At 42.8% G+C, this 18,185-nt stretch overlaps 3 protein-coding genes across 9 annotated transcripts in view; 1 reads left to right on the plus strand and 2 right to left on the minus strand.

The window, feature by feature from the left end:
• The window catches only part of LOC126995719 (chromodomain Y-like protein 2), a 30,152-nt gene extending 21,003 nt beyond the window's left edge, over positions 1-9,149 (plus strand). For all 4 annotated transcript variants that reach the window (XM_050855553.1, XM_050855551.1, XM_050855552.1 and 1 more), the window contains one exon: positions 7,435-9,149. In XM_050855553.1, coding sequence (XP_050711510.1) covers positions 7,435-7,617 — 183 coding nt within the window. In that variant the 3' untranslated portion in view covers positions 7,618-9,149. The remainder of the gene's footprint in view (positions 1-7,434) is intronic.
• Positions 3-6,576, minus strand: LOC126995720 (U-scoloptoxin(11)-Sm5a-like). Of its 4 annotated transcripts, none has more exons than XM_050855557.1 (5): positions 6,414-6,576; positions 4,743-4,937; positions 1,489-1,680; positions 727-966; positions 3-569 (listed from the first exon to the last, which is right to left on the minus strand). In XM_050855557.1, the coding sequence occupies exons 2-5, from the start codon at positions 4,914-4,916 to the stop codon at positions 387-389; spliced, it is 789 nt and encodes a 262-aa protein (XP_050711514.1). In that variant the 5' UTR covers positions 4,917-4,937; positions 6,414-6,576; the 3' UTR covers positions 3-386. The 4 variants fall into 4 exon arrangements, with proteins under 4 accessions (XP_050711514.1, XP_050711512.1, XP_050711513.1 ...); XM_050855555.1 differs by lacking the exon at positions 6,414-6,576 and adding an exon at positions 5,522-5,674; XM_050855556.1 differs by lacking the exon at positions 6,414-6,576 and adding an exon at positions 5,501-5,636.
• A 567-nt stretch (positions 9,150-9,716) lies between the features above and the next one.
• The window catches only part of LOC126995721 (serine/threonine-protein kinase pakF-like), a 31,817-nt gene continuing 23,348 nt past the window's right edge, over positions 9,717-18,185 (minus strand). Inside the window, exons 2-11 of the mRNA XM_050855560.1 lie at positions 17,806-17,891; positions 17,451-17,692; positions 16,870-17,056; positions 16,097-16,257; positions 15,439-15,526; positions 14,795-14,925; positions 14,391-14,529; positions 13,917-14,146; positions 13,480-13,595; positions 9,717-12,465 (exon numbers count right to left, since the gene is read on the minus strand). Coding sequence (XP_050711517.1) covers positions 11,243-12,465; positions 13,480-13,595; positions 13,917-14,146; positions 14,391-14,529; positions 14,795-14,925; positions 15,439-15,526; positions 16,097-16,257; positions 16,870-17,056; positions 17,451-17,692; positions 17,806-17,891 — 2,603 coding nt within the window. The 3' untranslated portion in view covers positions 9,717-11,242. The remainder of the gene's footprint in view (positions 12,466-13,479; positions 13,596-13,916; positions 14,147-14,390; positions 14,530-14,794; positions 14,926-15,438; positions 15,527-16,096; positions 16,258-16,869; positions 17,057-17,450; positions 17,693-17,805; positions 17,892-18,185) is intronic.

Below are 18,185 nucleotides of genomic sequence, written 5' to 3' on the forward strand. Positions count from 1 at the left end.
AAGGAGGTTGTGATAAAACTATAATGTTGAAAGTCAAAATAACATCGGTCAGCATTCTCAGCCCCATCATCATTACCATAAAATTGTGCCCATGGGTACTTGATATTTATTTTATCTACGTATAAATTATTTATTTATAAATATTTATACAGATTTATCTACTCATTACTTCTTGATATTACCGTGCCATTTTTTCGTTATTACTTCAAACTCCCTGGTTATCTTTGAAGTGGGCTTGCTAAAGCTTGATATTTGCCAAATGAACAAGGTTGGATATCCTGATGCAAGTCTGTCTTACCTATTGAGTTTCCTCCATGGGCATATAAGAGTTCATCTTTAATACAAGGATGAACAGTATGGGAGGCTTGACAAATTCTTCAGACACATCAGTGAGGTGTACAGTGTCCAGTGTAGACATTCCCTTGGTAGTGAAGCATGGAAGTAACAGTAGGTTTCTGAGGCCCCATGAATACACACAGATGATGCTCTGGACAGGAACATGAGTAGTAGGTCTCTAGTGTATCTTCCCTGATGTATCCACATTGATCACCTCTTCTACACTTCGGAAGCTGGAAAGAGTGTGGAGAAGTGGTTGAAGGAACAATTTTCAATATCTGAGTCATTCATTTTAGATTTTTTTTCTTACATATTGCATAAATGACACATAGTCTCGGTAACAAACTGTCAATTCTAAAGGGTTGATTTTTGCTGGAATGTGAAACTGACCTTTTGACATTTATAAAAAGAGACTTTCTCACTGCTGGAAGGATCAGTGGTGGTAATGTTGGCCAGGCTCCAGGATCGAGGCCAGGGACAGCGGCATAACAGTGTACTGTGTGTGTCACGGCCCTCTGGGGAATTGCTGCTTTCATATGGCAGTTGGCTTTTCCTTTCGATGATCAGCATCTTGAGTGCTATCTCGCCCTCCTTGCACTGAGGCAGTGACTCCATTATTGGTCCACAGAACTAAAGAAAAAAAAGAGTCCATTATTGGTCCACAGAACTAGAGAAAAAAGAGAGTCCATTATTGGTCCACAGAACTAGAGAAAAAAAGAGTCCATTATTGGTCCACAGAACTAGAGAAAAAAGAGAGTCCATTATTGGTCCACAGAACTAAAGAAAAAAAAGAGTCCATTATTGGTCCACAGAACTAGAGAAAAAAGAGAGTTGATTATTGGCCTACGAAACTAGAGAAAAGGGAGAGAGGGTCCTTTATTGTCCCCCAGAACTTGAGAAAAGAGAGAGGGAGTCTATTAATTCCTCAGAATTAGAGAAAAGAGAGAGAGAGAGAGAGAGAGAGAGAGAGAGAGAGAGAGAGAGAGAGAGAGAGAGCCCATTTTTGGCCCACAGAACTAGAGAAAAGAGTTAGTTTCGAGGTTATTCTTCTCTCAAGGCCTTATGTTGTATTTAGACATTGTTACTCTCAATCTTTTCAGATGTATTTACAACAAAGTTAAAAGCTTTACAGTATGTTATTTTATATTTCACCTTGAATTGAGCTCTATTTGAGACATGCTGAGACAGAGGGTCGTGAAGGTCAGTGAAGTGCAGGGGACACTCAGAACGGTCGCTGCACCGACAGAGCCGCTCCGTGACGGGTGTGATCCAGTAGCGGCGATGTGCCAGGTTGCACGCCTCTGTCTTTGAGGAACACTCTGGCATGTCTCTCTCACTCCGCCTCTGGCACAGCAGAAAACAATGTCTTAGTATTGTGAAACATTTCATTCGTAATTACTTATATTTATTATTTATCAAATATATAATGGCATCTTCCATTAAGACACTTTTAATCATCATATTTCATATAATATAATAGTGATTGGGGTCACACTATGTCACCTGCTGAAGAAATGATTGTAAAATTATTTACCGGATTTTACGGCGTATAACGCGCACCTTTTTCATTTAAAAAATGCCAGAAAGTTACTCCCGCGCGGTATACGCCGAAGGTGCAAATTTTTTTGTCTTCCTTTTTCCGCCGTAATTTTGAAGTTTGCGTGGTGTTTTATGGGTCAACGTGACTCATAGGCTGCCACACAACTTCTCCGTGCCATTCTCAGTGTTTCCGTGACCGTAACAATGGCAGGAGAGTTTTTCGTATTTTCCGCATCTGATTCCGCGCCAGTGTCCACAGCCAGTGACCTTCACTCCTCACAATCCTCCTCTTGCCCCCAAAAGAGCTCTCCGTGTGAGCGAAATTGGGAGAGAGCTGAAACTGACTTTTTCAAACTTCAAAAGTGGTGTTAGTGGTGAAGACAGTGACAACAGTATTGAACTCCAAACCCCTCGTCTTATCAGAAAGGCTGAGCCCCGTTGTTGTGCAACCTCAGTTTGGTGGCCATCCTGTAGAGTGTAGATCAATCTCATTACAGGGGGTCCTCGGGTTACGACTGTCTCGACATACGACGTTTCGTGGTTACGACGCGGTCCTAATAAATGATTAAATAATTCTTGCTTCGTAAATACGAACTTCGCGCGGGAACTAATTCGTTGAGCGTAGCGGAAGAATACTCAGAAACAGGACCACAGGAGTGTAGCTCACTTCCTTTATATCACAACTAGGTAAATACAGGGAAGAGGAGAGGGACAGAGTGAGTGATAAAAAAATACAGATAGAGGATGTAAGAAGGGAGAACAAGGAAAAGGAGTGGAGGAAACAGGGAGAGATAGAGAGGATGAAAACAAGGAGAAAGAAGGGTGTGGGGAGGGAGGGGCAGAAGGGAGAGTCAGGTCAGAGCTTCGGTCAAGACATGACCTGACTCTCCCTTCTGCCCCTCGCTTCCCACACCCTTCTCATTTCCCCTTCTGTGTGTGTGTGTGTTCATAATAATCTAATGGGAAAGGAGAAAGTGAGGAAGAGAGTGATAGAGTGGGAGATAAGGCTATAGGTAAGAGGGTGTGAGAAAGGAGGAAACAAGGGAAATGAGTGGAGGAAATGGGACGGGAAAAGAAGAGAGAGAGGAAGGGTCAGGTAAATGTGAGGAAAGAGGGAGAGAAAAAAAAAAGTGTGAGTGAGAAGGAAAGAGATTAAAAGAAAAACTGGGAGGGAGAGGAAAGGAAAAGAAGAAAGAAATGAGAAGGAAGGAGAAAAATATGGGGACGGAGAGGAAGAATAAAGAAAGGAAGTGGGGGAGGTGAGAACCAGGGAAAAGCGCAATAGGCCGCAACGTAAAAAAAAAAAAAAAAAAAAATAGGTGGGTGACGTAGGTGCTTATTTAGGTGTGTTCCGACTCGTCGAAAAACGGATTACGACACGTCGTTAGGAACGGAACTCCGTCGAAAGTCGAGGACCTCCTACAGCGATGGTGGAAGTGATACTCAAGCCCCTGAGGATCCATCCCACCACCCTTTAGGGTTATCAAGTTGAGAACATGAGGGTAATGACTAATGAAGGGAGTTTGTAACGGGGTCGAGTGCGTGGAGGGGGAGGGCGGCTGCCAACCACAACCTACACTGCGTTGCAAACACAGGCTTGCTTCGACCTAAAAGTTACTGCGCTTCATCACTTTACCACGGAATCACCACATGACGTAGAGACTTCGGGTTTGAGGCAGACTGAAGAGGAAGGATGGATTAAGCAAATACTCATAAATTTAAAGCTACTGGCTCAGGTAGAGCCGTGAAATTGATAATGGAAAGTGACCAATTTTCGGGAGAACGTCAGAACATTACCGTACGGGGAGAACCGATTTCACGGTACACCCCCGCCCTTTAGTTTAGGGGTTAACAAAAATTTCAGGAAATTGTCAGCAGCAGTCTTGCTTAACCGTACATATTTCTTAGCATTTTAAGCATTGAATATTTTTTTCAAAAATTGTTGTCTTAAAGTTTAGGGTGCGCGTTATACGCCGCAAAATACGTACTCTATAAAAACCAGCCAAGAGATGTTGGGTTTTGAGGTGGATACTTAACTGAGGACGTCCATGTCATCAACCAAGTTGTTGAAAAAATCAGCAAAACACAATAAACCACTATACATGGCCTTCATAGATCATGAGGAAGCATTTGACAGTTAAAACATCAGCGGTCATTCAGGCAGGGCGTGGATGAACCGTAGATAAAGGTGTTGGAAAAAAAGATATGGAAAGAGAGAACGACGACCATAAATCTCCACAAAAAAAGCGGAAAGAAGTAAGAAAGGCGATAGGCATGGTGACGCTATTTTCGGAAAAAGGGTAAGGAAGGCGTTCGGCATGGTGACGCTGTTTTCAAAATTTCGTGGCTTGATTAGAAGATTGATTTTAAGAAAACCGAATGGGATAACATAGGATCAATATGGACGGTTAATACGTTAATTACCTTGGACTAATAAACTTTTAATTGTAATTGCTCCTTACTATTTATATTATCCAAGCGATGTTGAACGCGCGCCACATAGAAGACGATAACAACGGCGCATCTGGATGTGTGTTAGGGGACCCACAGTGGGGGAAACCATACAGAATTGTCTATTTGCCATGAAATATTGTAACTCTCATCCTGGTAGCACGATGCTGCTTGTGTGTGTGTGTGTGTGTGTGTGTGTGTGTGTGTGTGTGTGTGTGTGTGTGTGTTATCCCATTCCTTCGTACACATGGAGATGTACCATAAAGTTCAAAGGTTATCCTTAAGTGTTGGTATCGTCGTCCTTAATCTTAGCAGCGCTATGACCACTCCCCAGTCTCTCAATCAAACCACTGACCTTAACTTTAACTGACATGAGGCCTAAGACTAGCGAGTAGGTACTTTTATGCTTTATGTACCCCGTTGGCGTAGAGGACGAAGGTTCCCTTTAGCAGGTGGCGTAGGGGGCCGTTGGGGACTGAGCTCGAATCACTGGAGGTCGCCGCCATCCCCAAGGTCATAAGCAGCAAAGTCATTATCATCGTTACCTTTGACACCATCATCGTCTTACCCCGCACTGTGTACCCCGTCATGTCGCCGCTGCTTAAGGAAATCTGTAAGAAAGAATTTAGTTAAAAAAACATGAGTATAACGGTGCATTCTTCTAGTACTTGTATACATTACAGTGCCTCCCTTCGTCTTGCGTATTCACTATCAGGCAACCCACGTAGAGCTTCCCGATGACATAGAGGTGGTGGTGGTAACACTGGTGGAGGTGGGCGAGGCGGGTATGGGACGCTGCCAAAGTGCTGCTGCTCTCCTCCCTCCTCCCTTCATTAAGCTCACCCGCCTATTTTCCTAATGTTGCTGCTGCTACTCTTGTTCACTCTGACGATGCAGTATTCCTCTTCCTCCTCTTACTCTTCCACCTCCTCCTCCTCCTCCTCCTCCTCCTCCTCCTACTACTACTACTACTACTACTACTACTACTACTACTACTGCTGCTACTGCTGCATCTATTACCACCACCACTTCAACAGATACTAACCACGACGGTGACACTGCTAATCTCTATTGATTCTGAAGTTTAGTCTGATGTTACTGATACTCCAAGATTCTTAATGACTAATATTTCACAAGTATAGCAGTGGTGATAATGACGGGTACTCAAGGTTACAGTTTCTTGGGTGCTTGGTACCGTGGGTGGGGAGATGGGGCTCGTGTATTAGCCGATGCGCGGGCTTGTTTCACTAGCAAAACTGGGCACGACGACTAGCCAGGCCAGCACGCCACCTGAGACTGCACAGCGCAGCGCTGCCAAAACGAGCTGCCATAAGTTACCTAGAATCACCTTCAACATACCCTTCTTTATCCCTGTATTTCACTGTCATCTTAACGTTGGCGCCTCCGTGGTGTAGTGGTCAGCACATTTAGCTACGAATCTGCGGCCCCGGGGTAGGGGACGCCCAACTCATGCATTAGTTCAACTTCTCTTTTGTGCTGGTTAAAAATGGGTACAGGCTACCTGGGAAAAATCTGGGAAACGTAAACAGTGGTAACCCGGATGTCACACTTGGCTCTGTGTCCGGGGGTAGCGGTCTTAACTACAGACTCAAGGGCCAGTGAGACGGTGATGAGCACTGAGGCCACGCGCAGCATAACGTGTGCCCCCCAACTTTTCCTGTAGCCTACATGACAACTCCGGCTAAGAGAAGAATGCGCACATGCAGATTATATATCGATCTATCTATCCATCTATATATACATTCTCTCTCTCACTCCAAGCTGTTTATATATATGTAAAGTATTACATTCATAAGTTCCCAAAGTCTTCCTTATTACTCCTGGAGTAATGAAATATAGATAGAAAATCAAATGACATTTATAAGTTCCCAAAGTCTTCCTTATTACTCTTGGAGTAATGAATTATAGATAGAAAATCAAATGACTGCTGAACATAAACGTTAATACGTAATTTTTAAAAGTGCGGACCTATATATTTGATAAACACTTCCTTTAAAGGTTAATACTTGTTATGAACACGTACTAAACACTGCACGGGTTAAAGCCATACACCTGCAAGCACTCACGCGTCATCCACTTCCTTTTCTCGTTGTTTCAGAGTTCGCTGATGGTGACTGACGCCACAGCAACTTTAACTATTATTTTTTTTCTTTACTCCTCCAGCTACACGATTAAAACCACTAATGTAATCGCATTTCACACACACACACATACACACACACACACACACACTCAAAGTACGTGTGTTTCGGCAGTCCTGAAACCGCGAGTTATCTGAGGTAGTGAGTTGCCAAGTCTTTACTAGTCCCCGCCCCGCCGCCAACTTAAGTTTATAAATAGTAACAAGCGAGGGAAGATACCTGAATTTAGTTTCATACCGAGTTGGTCAAGCTATCAGCGAAAGAAAATAGCCTCAGTTTTCATTTTATATATATATATATATATATATATATATATATATATATATATATATATATATATATATATATATATATATATATATATATATATATATATATATATATATATATATATATATATATATATATATATATATATATATATATATATATATATGTTTGTATATATATATTTACACACACACACACACACACACACACACACACACACACACACACACACACACACACACACACACACACACACACACACACACATCTAACCACTTAACTTGTTATTATTTTTTTAATTAGCGTATTTTAAGGCAAAAACTACGTGTGTAACAACCATAAAGTTCGTGCTTCTCCCCCCACCGCCCCGCATTGCCCCGCATTCCCGCTGTTATTAACTAGCATTCATCCGGGTACGCGTTGCGTCGCTCACAACATAATGATAATAATAATGAAAATGATGATCATAAAACAATTCAGGAAAAAAATTGGTAGAGGCGAGACACAAATACTCTGATCTTCCCCTCCTGCTCCAATTCCCGTATTCTCAAGGGAGGGGTGAAGAGAAACTTTGCGCGCGCGTGTGTGTGTGTGTGTGTGTGTGTGTGTGTGTGTGTGAAATTCATTCTCATTCACTGGACATTTATTCATGAGTTAATTCTTGTATCTCTTAAAGAGTATGGAGGCGACCAAGGCTCTGATGAACCACCACCTGGTGACCAAGTTGGAGCTGAGTCTGGAGTCAGAGTGTCGCCTTCTCCTGCAGCAGTGGACGTCCCCGCATTTTGCCCACCTGAGTAAGCGATTCCTTGACACACAATACATCCACCTACAGAAGCCGGTTAGCCTTCCACTTTAGGGGTCGTCCCTGTTTTGGGTGAGAGACAGGCTAGTGTTCACAGAAACTGTGAAAGAGTGGCTTTTTGTAGGCAGTGTCAACTGCCTATAAATGTATACAAGACTGCTGCTCAACCTGACCTTGCCTACACTACTTAATTTTATGGTTTAGAATTTAATTTTACCAAACAATTTCTTGTTTATGGTATTGTTTTTGAAAATGTAACACAGCAATATGGAGAAGTGTAGCTTTGTCATGTGTACTGCTGATGATTGAGTGTGGAAATAGCTCGAGCGTGATACAGCCAACACTGTTTAGTTCAGTGTGGCAAGGACCTGAGGCCTTGACACAGACTCTTCCGTCACCCTGGCCCCGGTGATGGGACTCCCTCGCAGGGAACAATAATGTACAGTCCTATCATGCCCTGCCTGGGAGTTAATAAGAGAGCAGTGCCTGGGAGGTGCAGACTGGTAATGTCCATTATGCAGAATATATTATCTCCAGTTCTCATGCACACAGTTTGTATGTAAATAAATATATAAATATCAGAAGATTCATCAGTGCACAAGTTATATTTTATCTGGGGAAACTATTTTATCTAGGAACAAGTTCCCAAAGTATGAATGTTTTGTAGTCTTTTAGGGGAAAGTTGAAGTGAGTATTTTGTAGTTGATTTTTATAGTTGGGAGTTGTTGATGAAGTACAACCTATAAGCTATTGCAATCTTAAACATGTCAATATCATGCAATGAAAGTTATTGGATTTTGATGAGATACTTTATTTTAATACCATAATCTAAATGTTCAGAATTATTTGTGTGAGTAAAAGAGTAATGTGAGTGAGTGGCATATGACCAAATTCTTTTCAGTGCCCTAATTTAGTTCTGTATATATTTTTAGTTCTCAACATTTATTTAGTATGACAATTTTATTGGTAACTTAAGCAATATTTACCCTGTACCCTTATGCACCCATCTTAATTTCTTTCCTGGCACAATCAGATGGCAGTTCAATGCATTATTTCAGTGCTGTTGTGAAATGGTGCTGCTGGGATGCACCACAGTAATATACTGCAAGGATGGCAGTGCTATACTGTGTAGAAGTTTGTTATGTTGCAGCACTTGTGTCATGATATACTGCAGAATTATGTAGTGTTATGCAGCACTGTGTTGTCTGTCATGTGCAGCTGCTGTAAGAGTACAATGTCTGACATCAGATGGTGTAACCCAGTACTGCAGCACACCATGGCACTCAGCACCATTGCATTTTAACCTCCCGTTTTCTGCTGTGTCATCTGGCAAGCCTTTCATCCGTCTCATGCACATTATTTATTGTTAGACATTTGTTTTGATGCTTCTCAATCAAAGATATGTGGCATTGTAACAGATCTCAGTGATTTCCCCAAAGTACAACCCCACCCTGCACCCACATGTTCTTTGGGCCTTCTCCGGCCTCCTTGACCTTCATTTGCCTTTCTTATCTTAGTTTAGTCTATGGCCCATTGTACATACCTGTATTGTTTGTAAGTATAAATAATGCATATTTTCACCAGTATGTAATTATTTTATTTCCTCGGGTTTTCAAGCAAAATTTTCAATGATTCCATAAGTGATTCTTTTGGACATGATAATGAGGTATTAGTTTGATTGGTGGCAGGTGTTGATTGAAGGTAATCTCCAGGTAAGCAGCATGGGCCCATTTTAACCCGACCACTGCCATTGTAATGATTATGGTACAGAATGGTTCATGTGTGATTGTTTTTGTTTGTTTACTAGTTGCATTTATTTATCTTGTACATACAGTCTTGAGCTAGATGCATGCTGTCATTACATCTGCTGCTGTTTATTAAATTTAGGTGTAATTTTTGGCTACATTTTTTTATAATTCAAATTCAAATTAATTTTAGAGTAGCTCTTATTTTGCTGACTATATTCATCCATTACTTTATATAAGAAAATATTTTTTTCCTAGAAATGTGTATTTCACATCACTTTATATATATATATATATATATATATATATATATATATATATATATATATATATATATATATATATATATATATATATATATATATATATATATATATATATATATATATATCAACTTTACAACTTACTTTTTTCCATGTTCTTTATATCAGATGACTTTTCACATCTATTATTCAGCTAGTTCTTAATGCTTTTGTAAAACACCTGCATGTAAATTCATGCATCTTGTTTTCTCTTTTTATCAATGTACTCAACTTTTTTCTCATACCCTGTTTTTCATTAAAATCATATTTTACATCCAACATTTGATTTTGGTGGACAGATATATCTCTGAGTCCCTATAATATAGTGGAGGATATAATTAGTTTTTGGTTGCACTCATTGTCAGTTTTGCTTTTTCATAAAACTGCCCTCCTCTGAAGCTTATACAGATTTTTAGACATTTTTTTAGTTAAACCAGGCAGTTAACAAGGACCTAAGCCTGCAAATTTTAAAAGTAGGTAAAATATTATGGGCTGCATGGAGGAAGAGAGGTGATGCAAGTACATGCTTGCACAATGTCTGATGGAGGAATAAGTTACAATAGTGGTAACAAGGTATACATTTATTACACGGTTGCTTGCAGCCACAAACACAGTGATGGTGCAGTTCTCAGGTAAAGAGTAGTTTAGATATGCTGTCTAGCTGAAGGTTATATACTTTAATTTTCAAAGTAAACCCAGCCTCAGCTTGATTACTAGAGAATTTTGCACTACTGGTATTGAATATATGTAACAGAATTATACAAATGTACACAGAAGCTAATACCAAAAAACTACATCTTGTAGGAAGTAATGTGTAATCATTATGTGCCATTTCACCTGTATACAACCATCCCAATTCCCCCTCTGAACAAGTGAGCCACAATATGGAGCGTAAATTGTATTAAACGTATCTATTTCCGTGTTTTCATTTATAAAGTAGATTCAAATGTGAGTGTAATATCAGATCACTGATGTAAAGTATAATGCTTTTGGCTATAAAGTTAAAGCAGTTGACTGTTAGTGATAAGTTGCCACTCCCTGAGCTGACGAAGGGTAAATGAGGACATGATAAAATAGTGAAAGAGTGAGTGTTACCCAGATGCTTTATGGCTTTTTGGATATTGGGTGATATATTTATACACGAATATGCACAAACTTGTACTGTTGCTCTTTCAGAAAATTAGTCTGAAGGATTATTAAGACGAAATGAATACATTTGCAGATTACTAATATTTACAAATATGTTGACATCCCCATGGGAGTCACTGTCAGAGTGAGAATTTTAAATCATCTTCATATTCCTATTAAGCCTGAATAAGATGGGTTTGTTTTGGTTACCATGCTGCTTTATTCAATTAAATAATTAAGTTCTTCTTGCAAATAGCAGTGAAACAACAACAGAGATAATGCTGGCAAGTGATGCATACTAATTTTGATAGATGCACAATTGAAATTTCACGAAAAGGGATCTGTAAAGCTGTCTGCCACCAGAGCCAAATATTGGCAACAGATGTCCCCCATAGAGTAAGAGGATGGACAAAAGGGCTTACCTCAATCCCAGAAAACGTAGTAATATTCTTTGTTATGATACTTGTTTGGCGTGAATAGTGACCATTCCTCACTTAGTGGTGATCAGTGCCAGTCTGACCAATCAAGGTCCTCAGAATGGAAGGTGTCACGTCCACTGAGCTCCTCATCAAACGCGTCACGCCTCTTGGTCATGGCTGTCTTGAGGATGAGGGAAATGTCATTGAGGGAGTGCTCAGGGATGTTGCTTAAATCAGAAAGAGCTGCTGGCCTAACGGGGCGAAGTCTCTGTTTCTGACTCATCAGCTGCTCAGACGTTACCATGAGGCCCAGACGGGAACTGGACTCGCTTCTCCTAGTTTCGGGAGTTTGCATACGTCGTTGTGGGCTATGAGAGGGGTGGCGCCGCTCGGGGCTGCGCCGCCTGTGGTAATCTGGTGCTCTGGTTGGGGAGGAGTACCGGCGATCTGGTGAGCGCCGTCGAGGACTCGGAGAATATCGCCGAGTGATCAAGCGAGAGTCACCGATTTTTTCTTGAGCAATATGAGAGCTGTGTCTGCTGTTCCCCTCAGTGCTGGCCCAGGACTCGGTACAACTCTCTCTAACCAGACTATCCTGACTGTCACCCAGATGTTCATGATCGTGGCATCTGTCTTCACCTGAAGATTCTCTCTCAATGTGGTGAAGGTTGCGGTAACGAGTGTCTCTGCGAAGGTTCGCATGGCGATCACTGCTGCTAAAGCGGTGGTGTTCATTGTTCCTGGATTGATGGTCTCTGCTTGAAGAACGGCGGATGTCCCTGTGGCGATACACCTCAAGGCTGGTGGCACGCTTCTCACGGTTCTGAGGCTCCACCATTGTTCTAGGTGGCCGTCTGCTCTGACTGAGGCCCTTCTGTCCCCCTCTGCCAAGCTCGTGATGGATGTCTCTATCTTTGTACCGTCCATATTTTTTCACTCGGTCCCTCCCTCGCCTTTCATCCTTGTCTGCTACCTCTGTTTTTCTGTCCTGGCGATTGTGTCTGCTGTCAGTGCGGCGGACTCCTCGCTCCCTACTTTGACCTCGCTGTGCCCATCTGTCGACACTTTCGTTGTAGGTAGTTCTGTTTCTATCTATTCTGTCAGAACCATTCCTCCGTTGTAACGCTGTTTTGTCCTGCGAATATTGTTGGTCAGAATCTCGCAGCGCTATTTTGTTTTGGAGTCCACGGCTGGGGCCACTCACTCGGGAGGGTGCCCGCTTGGCTTCCACTTGTCTGCGCGGGGACGGCCGGCGCGAAGGTGAAGAGCCAGCGACAAACTCTCGAGGGAGCTTGGATGTTTTGTCATCTGTAAAGTTGCAGCATCAGTCAGTCATTTGTGCCATAACAGCATTAGTGTAAAGATGCCATCAGGTCTGTGGTGTAATCTTATAATCTTTGTATTTATGCCCAAGACTCAACTTGGTGAATGGGTACTGATTCAGTATATATATATATATATATATATATATATATATATATATATATATATATATATATATATATATATATATATATATATATATATATATATATATATATATTTTTTTTTTTTTTTTTATTTGATCTATTCTTTATGCATTTACTTTTTTGTCAATATTCAATAATCTGATTATTTTTTTTGTGTTGAATCACTTTGCTGTGTGTATGTAGGCCTATATGTTTTTATGCGCAACTCATGTAGTCACTTCTCGCGTGCAATATTTTTTTATTTATCTACCAACCATGCTGTTCTTATTTACCGCAATTACATTATTGCGTTGGTAAACATCCAAATATATTGAAAAAAGTAGCTTGAGCATTATCACAACAGATGATTTTCACGCATTGGCGAAATCGTTTTGGCGTTGCGCATGGCTCCCGCGGGTCTTCTCCCCGCTGTTCCGCCACACAATTCCAACACCTATCTCTTCCTCTCATATGTTAGCTACAGGTCACATATGAGAAGAGATATAGGTGTTAGGACTGTGGCAGAGTGGCGGGGAGGAAAAGACCCGCGGGAGCCAACGGCAAAACGATCTTGACAATATGGTTTCACTATAACGATGCACATTAACACATCTACGCTCTTGAGTGGACAGATGGAAAGAAACCGACTATACGTAGGTTTCTGTCTCTCTCTCTCTCTCTCTCTCTCTCTCTCTCTCTCTCTCTCTCTCTCTCTCTCTCTCTCTGTCTATAAGTATGCATCCCACTCGATTAATAAGTTATTGGAATAAGAAGCTAATCTTCGAATGTTGGGGTTTATATATTTCTTTGTTTATTTATCGAGTAATGGTTATATCGTTTGAGTAGGTTTCCTTTGTCCACCAGACCTACGTACCATTGTTGTCTGTCGTGTGGCGGTCATACAGCGCCTTGTGTGCGGCCGAGGCTCGTTGCTGCTGCAGGGAGCGGCGCACCAGCTCGACGCTCTCCTCCACGACGCCGATTATCGTTCTGACGGAGAGACATTTGCGGGATATATGTGCTGTCTGTTACCGTAACCGCAACTACCTCATGGGAATTCTTTGAGTGACAGGAGAATCAAGACCCGATGCGAATACAAAGCACCTACCAGAGGAACTGAGGGGTCTGATAAGCCTACTAGTGTGACCTTGAAATCGTCAATCTCCGGATAGCACTGTCTTAACAGCTATTCTCGGCATTGTTACCTTTGCTCATTATAAGAATCTAGAAAATTAATGTAGCTACTCGTCACAGGGGATCATATTAACAACTCAGTCCATTAGTGAGTGGACGAAATATGGTCCGTCCTACCTGGTGGCTGCCACATCAGAGAGCAACCTCGGGGTGACGTTGGCTTTTTGCAGCACCCCTCGCCAAGACCCCGGGATGGCCGCTGCGTCCAGGGCACCAAGGATCTCCTCGAAGCTGGGCCTGAGGGAAGGGTTCTGGGCCCAGCAGGAGGTGATGAGTTCCCGCAGCTCAGGCGACACTCCTCCCGAAGGCAGCGGCGGGCGGCCCCCTGCCTCGATGGTCTCCATTATCTGTCGGGTCTCAAAGTGTGTGAGCGACAGCCATGTAAAATTTAATGATTGAAAGAAAAGGTGTGTATAATTAACCAGCAACACGTAGCATAAAATACACAGGGTTCGGGTTCAGCTCGGATCATTTACCTTAGTCACCATCCGTGAAGATAAACCCACAATACATTTATTACAGCTGTTTTTATGTCCTGATGCAACATGTTACTCGATAAAGCGTTCAAGAGTCTGAATATCGCTCACATACTTGGAAAATGTCTAGGCCCTTGAAAGGATGACTTGACGACAGCATCTCCCACAGGATGATTGCGTAGCTATACACGTCACACTTGGTCGACACGTCTCCCTTCGTCAGTAGTTCTGGCGCCATCCAGGCTGGCGTCCCTCTGGGAAAGAGAAAGTATGCGGAGCAGCGAGTCTAAACACAACATGGTTCCCGATTGTGTTAACTCAACTTGAGGACAAACAGCATTATCTATAATATCTATATAAACTGTACATATGTAAACATAACTTTCTGTGTCAGTATTACACACACACACACACACACACACACACACACATTTTCCATTTCCTCCATATTTTCTTCTGTTTACAAGCTCCACTAGTCGCGTTCCACTTCGCCTCAGGAATTGTTTTGTATAGTCTTACCTTATGGAGCCGCGCTGTGCCGGCGACCCGCTCCGTGATCGCCTCAAGATGGAGAACCCGAAGTCGGCAATCTTGGCTCGGAAGTAAGCGTCCAACAACACGTTCATGGACTTGAGGTCGAGATGTAACACCTGCACGTCAAAAAAAAAAGAAAAAAAAAATTACACATCAATGTCAGCTTACTTTTCCCAGAAACTGCGTAATTTAAGGAAACCTCTATGTTATACATTACGTGGGCGTCGCGGGGCTTGGTTACCATTTGAGAGCAAGTTTACCATTTTAGGGGAGACTAAGTTACCATTTGAATGGGGTTAGGCTACTGTTAGAGGGGGGAGGAGGGATTTAGGTTACTATTACCACTTGAGAAATAGGCAACCATTTGAGAATTAGGCTACCATATGAAGTAGTTGGGTTGCTATGTGAAGGGGGGGGGGGTGAGTAAACTACTATTTAGTTAAGCTCATTTATTAAATTTTGATGGCAGGTGTTTTCTTTATATTTTTTTAATGCTCTGGAAGAATAAATTTTACTCAATTCTTCAGTGAACCGCCACCAGCATTTTTGGCAGCAAGTAATGTGCCGCCATTCTCAATTTATGTTCGCTTTTGACAGCAGCTAAACAGGACCCATTCAGCTGTTCTCACCTGGGGCTCGTGTCGGTGCAGGTAGTTCATGCCTTGCGCCACGTCGCGGGCCACAGCGAAGTAAGCGGCGTGGTCCAGTGACTCCCGTCTGAGGGGCGAGGCACGTCACCAAATGTATGCATCCATTGCCCAATAAAACGCATCAGAGAGAGAGAGAGAGAGAGAGAGAGAGAGAGAGAGAGAGAGAGAGAGAGAGAGAGAGAGAGAGCAATGTCACCTAATGCAAGTTTTCCTGTCATGCTTAAAAAGTAAAAAAAGAAAAAAAAAGTGACGGCGATTCGTTTACAGGGAAGCAAAAGAAAAAAAAAGTATGTTCGGTGGATATATTTGAAATCTGATTATTAATTATGCAACATAATATAATTTTCCTTGATTTTTAGGACATCCATGGAAACAGTTAATGAGAATGATTTAGTGTGATGTATAAGCTATATCCCTAATACAATTTGACTCAAGGGGGGGATGCTGCGCTGGCGAAGATGGGATTTATTTTCGAAGTTATCGTGAACAGAGTACAGAGGTGGTGGTGGTAATGGAAGGGATGGTGGACTATGAATGGATGGCGGCTGGCGGCCAGTTGGTCGTAGAATACAGTGATGGTGGTGAGGAAGAATGGGTAGGGGTGGCAGCATGGGAGAAGGGAGATGGTAGTACTCACGTGGGGTCGTGGACGAGGCTGTGCAGGGTGCCGCCAGAGAGGTACTCCAGCACCATGAAGGGCCGCGCCGCCGTGGTGCACACGCCCATGAGCAGCACGACGCGGGGGTGGTGGAGCTGCTGCAGGAGCGCCGCCTCGGAGCGGAAGTAATTCTTGTCGTCCTGCGGGAGGGAAAGGAGTGAGGTGAGTGTGTGTGTCTCACGCTCCATCTGCAGTACTTATTCATAAAGCTATTTGCTTTAGACATCACGCCATCTTAGAGCTGATTATGTCCACCGCGGAACAGAAATAGACATATTCGGCAACTCGTTAGGCTAGAGGAGCCCTCTTTTTTTATCAATGGAAAATAATATATTTTCAAGTAACCGCAGTGCAAAGATTTGGCTCACAAAAATCAGAAACCTATCTCAGTAGTCAGAGAATACTTTTAAACAATTAAACAAAATATATGGGTTTACTCCTTTGATTCCTCAAGAGCTTTCCAAAGTTAAATATAACAATCTAAAATTGAGTTGAATAGTGTTACGGTGCATGATGCCTCGTTTGTAGAAGTAAATTATTTTTTAAATTGATTTGGAAGCTCCACAAGTGTACTGGAAGAACCGCATGTTGCTAGTCCAGGACCCGGGACGGTGACAGGAACGTTGGGGGTTAAAAATATCCCTTTTGCTGTTAATAGCTTCCGCTGGTGCCTTGGAAGCGTCAAATTCCTTCGTTGTCACGAGGAAAATATTCCGACTTGTCTCACGTCCTTTCTGCAAGAGATATCATACCTGTGAAAGTTTGAACTTGAGCTCTTTCACCGCCACGTCGATGCCGCAGTAGGAGCCTCGGTACACCGTAGAGAAGGAGCCCTCCCCCACCACGTTCCCTGGCCGCCACTCCACGTCGGTGGCGTTCACCTCGCAGCGACTCAGCACGTCTCCAGATCTCAGCCTCTCCAGCTCACTCTCGAGACACCTGTTGACGGTTGCAAAAGGCCACGAGTCAAATTTAGCAGTGAACTGTTTTGTTAGTTGTTCTATCTCTTCTTTATATATTGCAAAATAGAAAGGGAGGTATGTCTCGTCGGCCCATCATTGACCAAGGTAAAATATAAAGGGTGTTCCTTTCGTTGTTGCAGAGGGTGGTAGGACAATGGTGGTAATAGATAAGCCACCACTTTGCTGGAACATGATCGAACATTCTAACATCAGACAGAGAGGGCAAGAGAACGTACGGAAGAGCCTTTGTTCTGCGGTAGAATGGTAATTGGTGATGGTGAATGTAATGGCTGGAAGATAACAACAACAAAAAAAAAAAGTATATTAAAAAAACGATATTATTTCATGATGCGCTACGTTACGTTGCTCACCTGATCTGCTGTCGGTGTTGTTTCGTCTGGTTGACCATCTGGTTCAGCAGGTCTCGTTTGCTGAGGGTGAGGGAAGCGGTGGCCTTGGTAGTGGCTGTAGGCGCGGCGGGGGTAGTGGTGGTGGTGGTGCTGCTTCTCTTCCGCCCCGCCGCGTTGGTCTTGCCACTCGGCTTCCCTCGCCCTCCACCTCCTCCTCCACCCTCTGTCTTCTTGCTTGCGTCACCCACATCATCCTCATCCTCCTTCAAGTACAAGTAATACATTATTCTAGAAGTGCCCAGATATTTTTACTGACACATTACATTGTTTTATCATAATGTGAGCAGCATGTTGCGAGCTTTTTAAGTCTACTCACGGGGCTCCGGTGGCTGGAGTGGCTGGGCGCAGGGTCGGGGTCAGATTGAGCGGCTCGACGAGATTTGGCGTCCCCGGCTGTCACACCTGAAGGAATTATAATGATAGGGGTGACTTTACTCCTCCTCCTCTTCCTCCTCCTCCTCCAACTACTACTACTACTACTACTACTACTACTACTACTACTACTACTACTTCTACTATAACCCCTTCCTCCTCCTCCTCCTCCTCCTCCAACTACTACTACTACTACTACTACTACTACTACTACTACTACTTCCCTTCCTCCTCCTCCTCCTCCTCCTCCTCTTCCTCCTCTTATTACTATTACCACCCCACCACCCCATCACCCCATCACCCCACCACCACCTTAATCTCGTG

The sequence above is a fragment of the Eriocheir sinensis genome, chromosome 8 (genome assembly GCF_024679095.1).
Source record: "Eriocheir sinensis breed Jianghai 21 chromosome 8, ASM2467909v1, whole genome shotgun sequence".
Classification (NCBI taxonomy): Eukaryota; Metazoa; Arthropoda; class Malacostraca; order Decapoda; family Varunidae; genus Eriocheir; species Eriocheir sinensis.

What these genes read in the sequence shown, in the direction of transcription:
- LOC126995720 (XM_050855557.1), bottom strand. Translation starts at nt 4,916, where the DNA reads ATGACGGGGTACACAGTGCGGGGTAAGACGATGATGGTGTCAAAGGTA. An exon ending in CAAATAGAGCTCAATTCAAG is followed by an intron (nt 967 to 1,488) that starts GTGAAATATAAA and finishes TTTTTTCTTTAG; the next exon opens with TTCTGTGGACCAATAATGGA. An exon ending in CTTTTTATAAATGTCAAAAG is followed by an intron (nt 570 to 726) that starts GTCAGTTTCACA and finishes CACTCTTTCCAG; the next exon opens with CTTCCGAAGTGTAGAAGAGG.